General features: G+C 44.5%; 3 protein-coding genes and 1 long non-coding RNA gene across 7 annotated transcripts in view; 2 read left to right on the forward strand and 2 right to left on the reverse strand.

Moving 5' to 3' along the window:
* LOC144697286 (uncharacterized) overlaps nt 1–14,315 on the forward strand; it is a 229,749-nt gene that overhangs the window by 156,861 nt on the left and 58,573 nt on the right. The gene's annotated exons all lie outside the window — the stretch shown is intronic.
* LOC144697360 (uncharacterized) overlaps nt 1–14,315 on the forward strand; it is a 309,889-nt gene that overhangs the window by 34,026 nt on the left and 261,548 nt on the right. The gene's annotated exons all lie outside the window — the stretch shown is intronic.
* LOC144697020 (uncharacterized) overlaps nt 1–14,315 on the reverse strand; it is a 16,251-nt gene continuing 1,936 nt past the window's right edge. Inside the window, exons 1-3 of one of the 4 annotated variants that reach the window (XM_078568785.1) lie at nt 6,598–6,663; nt 5,788–5,893; nt 1–1,460 (exon numbers count right to left, since the gene is read on the reverse strand). In XM_078568785.1, the coding sequence (XP_078424911.1) occupies nt 311–1,351 (1,041 nt within the window). In that variant the 5' untranslated portion in view covers nt 1,352–1,460; nt 5,788–5,893; nt 6,598–6,663 and the 3' untranslated portion in view covers nt 1–310. Of the gene's footprint in view, nt 1,461–3,461; nt 3,812–5,274; nt 5,329–5,787; nt 5,894–6,533; nt 6,664–14,315 lie in introns of those variants that run through there. The other 3 variants (XM_078568786.1, XM_078568788.1, XM_078568787.1) reach the window with 3 other exon arrangements.
* LOC144697435 (uncharacterized) overlaps nt 12,511–14,315 on the reverse strand; it is an 18,743-nt gene continuing 16,938 nt past the window's right edge. Inside the window, exon 3 of the mRNA XM_078569411.1 lies at nt 12,511–12,969. Within this exon, the coding sequence (XP_078425537.1) occupies nt 12,535–12,969 (435 nt within the window). The 3' untranslated portion in view covers nt 12,511–12,534. The remainder of the gene's footprint in view (nt 12,970–14,315) is intronic.

A 14,315-nucleotide genomic window follows, 5' to 3' on the forward strand; every position in this document is an offset into this window, starting at 1 on the left:
AGCGCAAAACTGATTTATTTGACATTTATGCAAAACCTTAACCCCTATAATTGGGCTGGAGTTTATTACCATCAGCAGAAACAGAATCCAATGAATATGGTTCAGTCCTGAATGTGGTTAACAGCAAAATCCCATCACTGTGGAAACTTGTGAACTTGCTGGTGTTTCAGCAGGGTGGATGACCGAGTAAACCTCTTCCCACACTGAGAGCAGGTGAAAGGCCTCTCCTGTGTGGCATCACTTATGGACAGTGAGTTCAGATGATTGCATGAACCCAGTCCTGTACTGAGAGCACCAGAACGGTTTCTCATCATTGTAAATGAACTTGTTGGTGTCTCAGCAAGTGGGATAACTGAGTGAATCCTTTCCCACACTTGGAGCAGATGAATGGCCTCTCCCCTGTGTGGACTCGCTGGTGATTCAGCAGGTGGGATCTTTGAGTGAAGCCCTTCCCACACTCAGAGCAGGTGAATGGTCTCTCCCCAGTGTGAACTCGCTGGTGTACAGTGAGGTCAGATGATCGCCTGAACCCAGTCCCACAGTGAGAGCACCTGAACGGTCTCTCATCAGTGTGAACACGTTGATGGGACATCAGTTCCCCAGAACTTTTATAGCACTTCCCGCAGTCTGGGCATTTGAAAGGTCTCTCAGCAGTGTGAACTCGCTGGTGTGTAAGCAAGTGGGATGAATAAGCAAATCCCTTCCCACAGTCAGAGCACGTGAACAGTCTCTCTCCAGTGTGAATTCGCTGGTGTACAATGAGTTGTGATGATCGCCTGAACCCAGTCCCGCAGTGAGAGCACCTGAACGGTTTCTCGTCAGTGTGAACACGTTGATGATGCATCAGGTCCAGGGAACTTTTATAGCACTTCCCGCAGTCTGGACATTTAAAAGGTCTCTTGTCAATATGAACTCGCTGGTGTCTCATCAGGTTGGATGAATTAGTGAATCCTTTCCCACACTCAGAGCAGGTGAGTGGTTTTTCCCTAGTGTGAACTCGCTGGTGCCTCAGCAGGTGGGATGACCAAGTGAATCCTTTCCCACATTTAGAGCATGTGAATGGCCTCTCCCCAGTGTGTATTTGCTGGTGAGTCAGCAGGTCGGAAGACTGAGCGAATCCCTTCCCACACTCGGAGCAGGGGAATGGCCTCTCCCCAGTGTGAACTCGCTGGTGTGTCAGCAGGTTGGATGACTTAGTGAATCCCTTACCACACTCGGAGCAGGTGTACGGCCTCTCCCCAGTATGAACTCGCTGATGAATTTCCAGCTCAGATGGGTAATTGAATCGCTTCCCACAGTCCCCACATTTCCATGGTTTCTCCCTGTTGTGAACAGTGCTTTTTGCTTCCATGTTCAAAGGCTGATAATATTCAGGTCAGGGTGAATCGAGTGACCCCGTGAGATCCAGATGAGATGTTTGGTTTCAGTTTTCTGACTGCAAATCCTCCCCTTCTAATACCCTGTGAAATTGATTTAAAACAGAAAAAAGGGAGTGAGAGAGAACCCACAAAAACACAAAGGCAGGTTGTGAAATTGAACTGAATGAATCTGGTAATCTGTGGGGCTGGCACTAGGGAAAAGTGACCATGAAAACTACTGGATTGTCCTAAAAACGTGACTGGTTCACTAATGTCCTTCTGGGAAGGGAACCTGCCACCCAGTCTGGGTCTACACAAGACTCTGGTCTCTATGGGAAGAGAGGAGGAAGAAGGCAGGGAGCAAAGGAAAGGGATAGGAGGGGGATTTTATATATATACAGCTTGACCATAACTCTGACAGAATCTCCAAAGCCTTCAACCTACACACCACCTAGAAGGACCAGGGTAGCAGGTGTATGTGAACACCTTCACTTCCAAATTCCCCTCCAAGTTACATACCGTCCTGACTTGTCTGACATCCAGTACTGGATGAGCAGAAATTTCCTTCATTTAAATATTGGGAAGACTGAAGCCATTGTCTTCAGTCCCTGCTACAATGTCCACTCTCTAACCAACTCCATCGCTCTCCACAGCAACTGATCACAGTGAAATATTTTACCCCAAGATGAACTTCCAACCATATATCCACATCATCACCAAAACCGCCTATTTCCACCTCAATAACATTGTCCAACTCCGCCCAGTCTCAGTTCACCTGCTTCTGAAACCATCATCCCTTTGTTACCTCTAGACTGAACATTTCACCTCTCTGTAATCTTGTGGTCATCCAAAACTCTGCTGCTCGTGTGCTACTCACACCAAGGGTAGAGTTTTGCCCTCGTCGGGTGGGCTCGGCAGGGGCGAGCGGGAGCGTTTGGGGAGCTGACTACCGCCTGTGATTGGGGCCCAAGCACGATTTCACGCTGGCAGACCAATTAAGGCCTGCCCAGCATGAATCGCATCCTGCAGCATTGCCTGTGTGGAGGAGGGCGAATGGGCAAGTTCGCTCATGCGTGCCTGTGGAAGGTGCTCTCGAAGGAGGCTTGGTGAGTTGCTGCAGTGCATCTTGTAAGTGGTACACACTGCTGCTACTGTGCGTCAGTGGTGGAGGGAGTGAATGATTAAGGTGGTGGATGTGGTGTCAATCAAACAGGCTGCTTTGTCCTGGATGGTGTCGAGCTTCTTGAGTGTTGTTGGAGCTGAACTCATCCAGGCAGGTGGAGAGTATTCCATCATACTCCTGACCTGTGTCTTGTAGATGGTGGGCAGGCTTTGGGGAGTCAGGAGGTGAGTTGCTCCTCACAGGATTCCTCACCTCTGACCTGCTCTTTTAGCCACGGTATTTTTTTAGTCTAGACCAGTTCAGCTTCCGATCGTTGGTAACCGTGCCCCCTCCCCCACTGGACGTTGACAGTGGGGGATTCAGCGATGGTAATGTCATTGAATGTCAAGCGGAGATGGTTAGATTCTCTCTTATTGGAGATGGTCATTGCCTGGCACTTGTGTGGCGCAAATGTTCACCCATCTTCCCTGTGCTCGCTGACCTACAAAAGCTCCAGGTATGAAATATCAAAATGTTAAAATTCTCACCCTTATTTTCAAATCCTTTTGCCCTCCCTATCTCTATAATCTCCTTCAGCCCAACCAACACCACTCTCGTCCATCCCCACACACAGATCTGCACTTCTCTCATTCCGACATCCTGAGCATTCCTCATTTTAATCGCTCCGTATTTGGTGGCTGCACCTTCAGCTCCAAGGCCATAAGCTGTGGAATTTCCTCCCTCAACCTCTCCATCTCTCTGCCTCGCATTCCTCCTTTAAGATACTTCTTCAAACTTGCTACTTTGACCAAACTATTGGCCATCTACCCTCATATCTCCTTATGTAGGTCAGTGTCAAATGTTATTTGTAGCATTTCTGTGAAACACCTTGGAAATTTCTCTTCCATGAATGGCGCTATATAAATACAAATTGTTGTTGTTGATTTGGACATATATCACTTCCTTCATCATTGCTGGGTGAATAACCTGTAACTTCTTACCTAACAGCTTTGTGGGAGCACCTTCACCACGGACTGCAGCAGTTCAAGAAGATCAAACATCATCTTCTCCACAGGTAACTGGGGATTGGTCATATCTGCTGCTGGTCTTGTGTTCGTGAAAGGGCAGGGAAATGGGACTAGCTGATTTACACTTGCAGACAGCCAGCACAGGCAGAACGGGTTGAATAGCCTCCGTCTGTATTGTAATCATTGAATGATTCTATGACTTGACGAAAAAGGACCCAGACTGGAGTCAAGGAATTAACATCTGCAATGAAAAGGCCACTGTCCTATAAACTGGCTCTTAACTGGTCTGTCGGTGATTCTAGTCTCAGTTCTGTGAGCAATACCTGCAATAAAATATGTCAGAAAGATATAATAATTCTCATTATATTGTTGGAATTTATTGTAAAATAAAGTATTTGTAGGATGTGTCTATATGCGGGTGTGTGTGTGTGTGTGTGTGTGTGTAGGACTTGATTGAATAAGAGGCAGCTAGTCTGGGTGCTTTGATGTAAGGAGGAGTTAGGTTTGAAATGTTAATTAGGTAAACATGGAGAAGTTTAGAAACATAGGTGTCAAGGGAACATTTGTATTTTTAAATAAGCCAGGCTGGATTGTTTTCAAAAGAGGGAGTGAAATGTGTCACATAGCCAGGTGAAGTTTAGAAAGAGTGTGTTTATTTTTCCCAAAGATGCATAGTAAAGCTTAGTGCCATGAGAGGTTTTTATTATCAGGGAGATAAAGTCCAATGACATAATGAAACAATGGGTATTTGCATTCAAAGAGGGAAATATGTATAAAGGAGAGAAGACTGTTTGTAGGGGAAGGCAATTTTAAGAGCTTACAAGTGTGAAAAAGCCTTCAGCTTCTATGCCTCAAGTTGCTGTCTTCAAAGGACTGAAGTTAAGAAAATTCATTTTGAATTCGACTTGTTCAGGGTATTATGTTTCTTTGCCTTGGTCTTTTAAAATCTGTGTCTTACTGTTGCGTTAACGAGTTAGGTTGATTAGGGGATTTAGAAGTTATCATAGTAGTAATTTGTAGATCTATGTATGTATTTAAAAATCATTTCTCTTATGAATAAATGTTTAATTTAGTTTTATAAAAACCTGTAAGACTTGGTGGTCTTATTACTACTGAATTCAAGGCACACATCTCAAAATTTACACAAACTGCAAAACAAGTTGTGGCAGTTGTTTCAAGTTTTCCTTTGGGATTTGAACAACTCAGCATTTACCATCAACTGTCATAACAAATAATAGCAAAATACCACAGCTGATGGAAATCTGAAATAAAAGGAGAAAATGCTGGAAATACTCAGCAGATCAAGCAGTATCTGTGAAGAATGAAAGAGTTAACATTTCAGGGTGTGTGGAATGAATTATGGAGAATAAAAATGGTGCAGAATTTGACGGTCAACATAAGCTCAGAAGCAGAAGAGAAATGGCCGATCGTGCAGAAAAAACAATTCTTGACTATGAAAGGTACTGTGGGAAGATAAGCTGGGAAGCCAGCAGCATATGGTCGGGGGAATGGGCAGCAGTGGAAACCACATTTAGGCATGGTTGGCAGAAGTAACAATAAAATACTAAACATAGCTAAAATACACCCAATATTAGAGACAGAGGACGTTAGACAGTAGCAGAGAGATGATCAGGAGGGCAGAGGTGAAACAGAGCAATGGATGCACATGGATTCAGATCCACAATAAAGGAGCCACACCAGCCCCAGGGCCACGGAACCAGACCACAGATAACAGAGTAGAGCAGTAAAAACTCTAACTTGTAAACGAATGCTCAAAAATACTCACCTCTGAAACAATTTCACACTTTTCAATTTTATAATCTCCTGCTGGAGCCTGCAGCTGGAAAGATATCAGAAGCACTGGAGTCAGAGAAAAATCTCCCAGTTGAGGAAGTACCCGGGGTGCGGGGTGATGTCACTGAGCAATTGTCGGTGTGTGATGACATCACAGTCACGAACACAGAACATCTGGGTCTGTGCAAACCAGTGATCACCACACATTATGAAGGATGTGAGGGCCCTTGAGAGGGTGCAGAGGAGATTTACCAGAATGGTTCCAGGGATGAGGGATTTTAATTGAAAGGTAGGTTGGAGAAACTGGGGTTGAGAGAAGATTTGATAGAGGTGTACAAGTTTATGACAGGTTTAGCGAAAGTAGATAAAGAAAAGCTGTCCACATTAGCTGATTATAAAAGGATTTCAGGACACAGATTAAGATTTTGGACAGAATCTACAGGATCGATGTGAAGAAGAACAGTCACATGCAGTGAGTGGTAATGATCTAGAACTCAATGCTTACACTCAAAAGACGATTATATCCAGGTTCTGATGAATTGAGTGCCGCTGTTAGATTTTGATGTGATATTTGGTTTGAGTTTCCTTTCTGGAAGTCCTCTTCTAATACACTGTAAAAGAAGTTTACAAGTCATCACGGACAGACCAGGTTAGAACTTCAGAAGAGACAAACATTTCCCTTGGTTTGAGTTTGCTCTGTGTTAATCCTCCCCTTCCAACCCCTTGTAAAAGGAGTTTCCAAAATCCATCCCTGACAACCCAGGATAGAAATTCACAGCATCCTCTCCTCCTGCTATCTGTCCTAGGATGAGCGCACATGCACCCTGCTGCAGATTGCCCCTCATTGTCATCAGCAGTCCCTCGGTTTGAGGATGGCGTCTACTCAGGGTCGTGAGTTTCTGCCGTGGGTCTTCATGCGACTGGACAGACCCGCAGATCTTTGGACACATGGGGCAGGACATCCCATGAGGTAGTGGGATCAGGAGAGTAGGATTTGCTTCCTTTTCTTTGCTGCTCTGCCTCATTAATAAGACATTGGGACTCAAAGCGTGATGCAGCTTGATGGACAAGTTGTCCCCATTCTAAACTATTGGCCACAGGCACACCCCGGTCATTGAAAACATTGCCCAGGGCGGCCGTTAACCCGCGCCAAGCCCTGGAATCTGCGGCCACGCTCGGTCTAAACGGGGACCGTTAAGTTCTTTTTCGGGGTTTGCGGTTTACACATCTTTACGAAGCCTCTCCGCCCACCCGCCGGATCCACCGGTCCCTCCAAATGCAGACCCGAGAGAAAAAGCCTCTCCATCGCCATTACCCTCACTGCGCATGCTTCAGTCATTGTCCCGCCCCTCACTCACTCCGATTGTTTGGAGGACCAGCCGCTCCAGCTCGGTCCTCCAGTCCCGCCCTCTCTTCCTATTGGTCCGGAGCTGTCGTCAATCACCCGGGCATTGTGACGGTTTCCAAAGCTGAGAGCGGCCACAGACTCAGCCTGACTTGCTGATTCTTGGCAGCATTTTCTGTTTGGGAATTAGAGCTAGAGATGGATGGTCAGTTCCCCTCTGTCCGGGGGGGATTCACACTCATTTCCCCAGTGTAATGATTATCACCTTTACTTTATATGAGAAAGTGTCCGGTTCAATCCCGGCTGGAAACTTTGTGTTTAAAGTTGTTATTGATGATGAATAAGCAGAGTTTAGTTTCATGTTGAACATAGTGGAAGTTACTGTTGTCTCAATCTTTAAAATTTATTTCTCTTACTTATTTAAACACTAACGTTAAGTGATTCAAATCTGATCCACCGTGATCCAAGAACAAGATACCGCAGATGCTGAAAATTCTACCTCAAACTTAAGAAATAGAAGCACCATTAGGCCATCTGGCCGATCGAGGCTGCTCTGCTATTCATTTAGATCATTGCTGATCATCTAGCTCAACACCACTTTCTCACCCTCTCCCCATATCCCCTGATGACATTAATATCCAGAAATCTATCGATTTCTGTCTTGAACATGCTCAATGATTGAGCTTCCACAGCCCTCTGGGGTAGAGAATCCCAAAGATTCCCCACCCTCTGAGTGAAAAAAAATCCTCCTCATCTCACCCTTAAATGGCCTGACCCTTATTCTGAGACCGTGTTCCCTGGTTCTAGACTCGCCAGCCAGATGAAACATCCTACCTACATCGATCCTGTATGAGTTTTGTAAGTTTCAATGAGATCACTTCTCATTCTTCGAAACTCTAGAGAAGAAAGACCCAGTTTCCTCAATCCCTCCTCATAAATCAATCCCGCCATCCCAGGGATTAGTCTGGTGAACTTCTGTTGCACTCCCTCTATGGAAAGTATATCCTTCCTTACATAAGGAGAACAAAACTGTACACAATACTCCAGGTGTGGTCTCACCAAGGCTGTACAATTGCAGCAAGACATCTTTACTCCTATAATCAAATCCCATTGCAATGAAGGTCAACATACCATTTGCCTTCTTAATTGTTGCTCCACCTGTATGATAGCTTTTAGTGACTCATCAACAAGGACACGCAGGTTCCTTCGGACATCAACACTTCCCAATCTCTCATCATTTAAGAAATAATCTGTCTTTTTCTACCAAAGTAGATAACTTCATACTTATTCACATTATATTCCATCAGCCATGTTCTTGCCCATTCACTTAACCTGTCCAAATCTGCTTGAAGCCTCCTTGCATCCTCCTCACAACTTACATTCACACCTAGCTGTGTGTCATCAGCAAATTTGGAAATATTACATTTAGTCCTACATCCAAATCATTTATATAGATTGTGAACAATTGTGGCCCCAACACTGATCCTTCAGGTACCCCACTTGTAACAGCCTGCCACACTGAACATGACATGTTTTTAATTGAATGAATTTAATTTATCTTTTAATCAGGAAAATGCACAAACAAGGTGCACACAAATTTCAAATCCACCATCTCGCTGCTCAGCAATCATATTAATTTAGTCTGTCCTAGTGTCACCATGCTGAAATCCAGTCATTCTCCAACATTGTTCTTCATAGCATAATTGCTGAATTAAGAGTGAAAATGGACCTCTATTTCATTATAATCGTAACAGACAAATTTGTAGATGCTCCATAATGTCACAGAGTGGCTCATTGGATTTGTTCATTTAAACTGGTCTTATTTTCTGTTAATGCGAAAAATGGCTGAATAGGGGATGTTGAATTACAGCTGGAGACCACAGTCCTCTCTCCTATTGATCCTTCCAACAAACAGACATTTGTGAGTTGTGAGCAAATGGTGAGTTGGATACTCAGATTAGCACGGTCTCCATATTATATAATGGATCTAGGAACACTGAAGAAAATGTAAGAAAGATCTACTGGAATGATGCCAAAAATGAAAAGTTGTATCAATCACAAAAACTGAGCATGTTAAATAGGTTTTCTCTAGAAAAGAAAGTGAGGAATGCCTGATCGAGGAATTTAAGATTATTCAGGGATTTGACAGGGTTGACAAGTGGAAGATGTTTCCACTTGCATATAGATGAGAATAAATATAAGTTAATCATGAATAAATGTAACGTCCAACTTCTTTAACCAGAGATAAGAGCATAAAATGCCAGAAATACTCAGAATATCTGACACATCAATGGATTGAGAAAATGGATGGGCTCTCGCTCTCCCCTGTCTCCTCCATCCTCAGCTCGAGCAAAAAAGTATGAGGAGCTCATGGAGCTTCTTTGTACTAAGATTGAGACAGTCTGATCTGCTGCTTCTCTATCTTCCACGAACCCATCGGGCCAAACTGCCTCTGAAGCTGCTCCTTCTCCAAGCCCTGAACCAGCATCTTTCTCCCTAATGCCCTCTCAGAGCTCATCTTGTCCATGAGATCCACCTCTTCCCTCAATCCTATTCCCACTAAACTGCTGAACACCCCGCTTGCCCATGTTCACTGATATTGTTCACAGTTCCCTTTTCTCGGATACAGGGAATAAAAGAACATAAAAAACTGGAGCAGGAGGCCATTCGGCCCATTGAGCCTGCCCTGCCATTCAATAAGATCTGATCTGATTGTGGCCTTAATTCCACTTTCCCACCTACCTACATAATAACCCTTGACTCCCTTGAAGATCAAAAATCTCTCTAACTCAGCCTTGAATCTATTCAATGACCCTGTCCCCACTGCTCTCTGTGGGAGAGAATTCCGAAACTAATGACCCTCTGAGAGGAGAAATTCCTCATATACTCCTTGTATCTTCCTCTCATCAACAGGCAAATGCTGTTCGCATGAACACACCTGTGATTGGACAAGAGCCACGTGATTGTGTAGTGAAATGTACATGGACAGTTCTGATTAGTAGCCTCAGGGAAGTGAGTTAGGGGGGGTTTCCAGCATAAGAACAATCCTCTCAAGGGGTTTGGTGCAGTGCAGAAAAGAACAAAGGGAAGACGGCAAAGAAATAATAAAGAAGCAAGAAAGCTGGAAACTCCACAAGAAAACCAGAAGCTACGGGGAAAGAAGTGCGCTCTGCTGTCCAGATACTACACGGGAAGTATAGAGCTCACATTGTTCTGTAAATCACTGTCTGAACTTTACCTTTAGTCTAGAAGTTTGTCCTGCCTTTCTCTTAATAAAGCTGCTCAATAACTGAACTCTATTGTCACATCCGATCCTGTTGTAAGTAAGGAGTTTAATCCCTACGACCCGTGAGTTCACACCAGGGAGGTGCTGTTCATCTGCTCCATATGTAGGAAAGGATTCACTTGTGTGTCCAGCCTCACTACCCATCAAGTTGTTCACTCTGATAAGAGACCTTTTAATTGTTCTCACTGTGTGAAGAGTTTTAAAAGCTCTCAAGATCTGATGAAATACCGACTCACTCGTACTGGAGAGAAACCATTCACCTGTACTGAGTGTGGGAAGAGATTCACTCAGTCATTTAACCTGTTGACACACCAACCATCCTGCCAATGGAAACAATTTCTCCCTATGCAAACAAAAACTCCTAAAAATAAATATTACCACACCTCTATTAAATCACTCCTTAACCTTCCCTGCTGTAAAGAGAACAATCCCAGCTTCTCCAGTCTCTCCACAACTGAAACCCCTCATACCTGATACTATTCTGGTCAATTTTCTCTGCACCATCTCCAAGGCCTTGACATCTTTCCCAAAGTGTGGTGCTCAGAATTGAGCACAAGATTTCAGATGAGGATTAATCGTGATTTATAAAGATTCGGTATAATTGTCTTGCTTTTCCACTCCATACCTCCATTAGGAAACCAAGGGCTCCATGAGATTTTTATAAACAATTTGATCAACCTGTCCTGATGGATTCAAAGGTTTGTGTCTATACACTCCCAGGTCACTCTGTTCAAAACTGTACCATTTAGTTTATTCTGCCTCTCCTCATTCTTCCTTCCAAAATGCATCATTGACCATGAATCACGTTGTAATGTTCTGAGGATGTGGAAGGTGCTAAATGGATACAAGAATTTTCTTTCCCTTTGACGGATGATTTAAAATTGTAGATTTTACTTTAATGAATATTAGTCCAATTTAATCTACGTTAACTATTTTGCTGCAGAAACAATTTCACCTGGAAGTCAGCAAATCTTACTTTGCACAAACTGCCTGTCATGAAACAGTAACATGGTGAATTTATATAACACGATTAATGTAATAAAACATCCCGAGGTGCTTCAGAGCAGTTTCAGGAAGAAAATGTTGATACCGAGTCACAGGGCGATATTTGAGTCGATGGCTGAAACCCTGATTGGAGAGGCAGATTTTAACAAGCATCTTTCATCAAGAAAGAGAGGTGGAGGGGTTCAGGGAGGGAATTTCAAAGTTTCATGCCTGGACACGGCCAAGAATGGTGGAGTGATTAAAATCAGGGATACTAAAGAGGCCAGAATGGGAGAAGTGCAGATATATCAGTGGGTGTGTGACTGGAGATGACAGACACAGGGAGGGACAAGGCCAGGGATGGGTTTATAAGCAGAATGCAAATTTCAAAGTCTTGGTATTGCTTGACCATGAGCCAATGTAGTGAGCATAGAGGTGATGGGCGAACGGGACTTGGTGTGAGAAAGCACAAGGGCAGCAGAGTTTTGCACGATCTCACATTTCCAGGTGGGGGTGGGGTGAATGTGAGAGGCTGGTCAGGAATGTATTGGAATCGTCAAGTCTAACGGTAACACGGGCACGGATGAGGGTTTCAGCAGCAGATGAGCTGGGGTAGGTTAGAGACAGGCGACGTTATGGAGATTGAAATATCTGATATTAGTGACGGTGTGGATATGTGGTCAGAAACTCACCTTGAGGTCAAATCTGACAAGATTGTGAAGAGTGTGGTTCAGCCTCAGACAGTTCCCAGGGAGAGGGATGGACTCAGTAGTTAGGGAACGGAATTTGTAGTGGTGACTGAGACAATGGCTTTGGTCTTCCCAATTTTTAATTGGAGGAAAGTTCTGCTCATTTCTGCTCAGTGAGGTAGAGCTGGGCATTGTCAGTATACATGTGAAAACTAACACGGTGCTTTAGGATGATGTTACCTAGTGACAGAGTGCAGATGAGAAATAGGAGGGGCCAAGGATAGATCCTTGGGGGGGACACCAAGTTTGGAAAGGAAAGGGAGGTTGGAGAAGGGGCAGCAGTTTGCAAGGACAGTGGGGCCAAGGGTGTTTTTTTTCAGGAAGGGTGAGGATGGTGTATTTAAAGGTGAGAGGGACAAAACCAGAAGAGAGTGAGAGAGAACTGTTAACATATCAACAACATGGGGAAGATGGATGGTCAGCAGTTTAGTGGAAATGGCATCATGGACAAGACGAAGTCTGACAGGGATTGACAGGAGATAGAAGAGAAACTGGAGAAAGATGTGAGTTCAGGGCTCAAACAAAAGGGAACTTTAGACACAGTTTGGTCCGGTGTGTTCGTGGAAGGGAGGGAAGCAGGAGAGGCAGCTGCTCCGATTGTCTCAATCTTAGTGACAAAGAAGCTCCATGAGCTCCTCACACTTGTTGTTGTTGATGAGGATGGAGGAGACGGGGAGAGGGAGAGCACTTCAAAAGGAACTAACTTACGTCAGGGATATCAACAAGATTCAACAGACTGTGTGTTTAACAAAAAGCTGATTTATTTTACTTTTACCCAGAATAATAACACATGTAATTGGGCTGGAATTTGCTAACATCAGCAGAAAAAGACCCAATGAACATGGTTGCATCCTGGATGTGATTAACAGCAAAATCCATCTCCTGTCGTTACTTGTGAACTCGCTGGTGACTCAGCAGGTTGGATTTCTGAGTGAATCTCTTCCCACACTCGGAGCAGGTGAATGGCCTCTCCCCGGTGTGAATACGCTCATGTACAGTGAGTTGAGATGATCGTTTGAACCCAGTCCCACAGTGAGAGCACCTGAATGGTCTCTCATCAGTGTGGATACGTTGATGGCACATCAGATCGCTGGAACTTTTAAAGCACTTCTCACAGTCTGTGCATTTAAAAGGTTTCTCCTCAGTGTGAACACGTTGATGGGACAACAAATTGCTGGAACTTTTGCAGCACTTCCCGCAGTCTGGGCATTTAAAAGGTCTCTCATTAGTGTGAACTTGCTGGTGAGCCATGAGGTGGGATGACCGAGTAAATCCCTTCCCACACTCAGTGCAGGTGAATGGTCTCTCCCCAGTGTGAATTCGCTGGTGTTCAATGAGCTGAGATGGCCACCTGAACCCAGTCCCGCAGTGAGAGCACCTGAATGGTCTCTCGTCAGTGTGAACTCGTTGATGAAACATCAGTTCCCTGGAACCTTTATAGCATTTCCCACAGTCTGGGCATTTAAAAGGTCTCTCCTCACTGTGAACACGTTGATGGAACATTAGTTCCTTTAAACTTTTATAGTACTTCCTGCAGTCTGGACATTTAAAAGGTCTCTCCTCAGTGTGAACTCGCTGGTGTGTCTGCAGGGTGGATAACTGACTGAATCCCTTTCCACACTGGGCACAGGTGAACGGTCTCTCCCCAGTGTGAACTCGCTGGTGTCTCAGCAGGTTGAAAGACTGAGTGAATCCCATCCCACATTTGGAGCAGGTGAAGGGCCTCTCCCCAGTGTGAACTCGCTGATGTGTCAGCAGGGTGGAAAAATGAGTGAATCTCTTCCCACATACAGAGCAGACTAATGGCCTCTCTCTGCTGTGGCTGCGTTGGTGAATTTCCAGTTCAGACGGGTAGTTGAATCTTTCCTCACAGTCTCCACATTTCCCCGGTTCTTCCCCACTTGAACTGCACTTGTGTCTCGACAGGCCAGATGATTGGCTGAAGCCTCGTCCACACACAGAACACGTGTACAGTTTCTCTCCACTATGAATGGTGCTTTTTCCGACCATGTTCAAAATCCAATGACATTCAGGTTTCAATAAATTAGGCAACTCTGTCAGATACTGATTTGTTGTTTCATTTTGCAAATGCTCCCCTTCTAATACCCTGTGAAACTGATTTAAAACAGACAAAAGTGAGTGAGAGAGAACCCACAAAAACACAAAGACAGGTTGTGAAATTGAACTGAATAAATCTGGTAATTTGTGAGGCCGGCACTAGGAAAAATTGACCATGAAAACTGCTGGATTGTAATAAAAACCCAACTGGTTCACTGATGTTCTTCAGGGAAGGGAACATGCCTCCTGGTCTGGGCCTACACAAGACTCTGGCCTCTATATGCAGAGACAGAGAGAGAGATACAGAAAGAGAAAAACCCTCAACCTCCACCACCTAGAAGGACCAGGGTAGCAGGTGTAGGTGAACACCGTCACCTCTGAATTCCCCTGCAACTCACAGACCATCCTAATTGTCTGACAACCAGTGCTGGATGAGGAGAAATTTCCTTTAATTAAATATTGGGAATTTAAAAGCCATAGTCTTCAGTCTCCACAACAAATTTCATATCCTAGCCACCGATTCCATCTGTCTCCCTGGCAACTGTCTGGGGTTGAACCAGACTATTCACAACCTCAGTAACATGCTTCATCCCAAACTGAGCTTCCGACCA

The sequence above is a fragment of the Cetorhinus maximus genome, chromosome 23, assembly GCF_964194155.1.
Source record: "Cetorhinus maximus chromosome 23, sCetMax3.hap1.1, whole genome shotgun sequence".
NCBI classification, from domain to species: domain Eukaryota; kingdom Metazoa; phylum Chordata; class Chondrichthyes; order Lamniformes; family Cetorhinidae; genus Cetorhinus; species Cetorhinus maximus.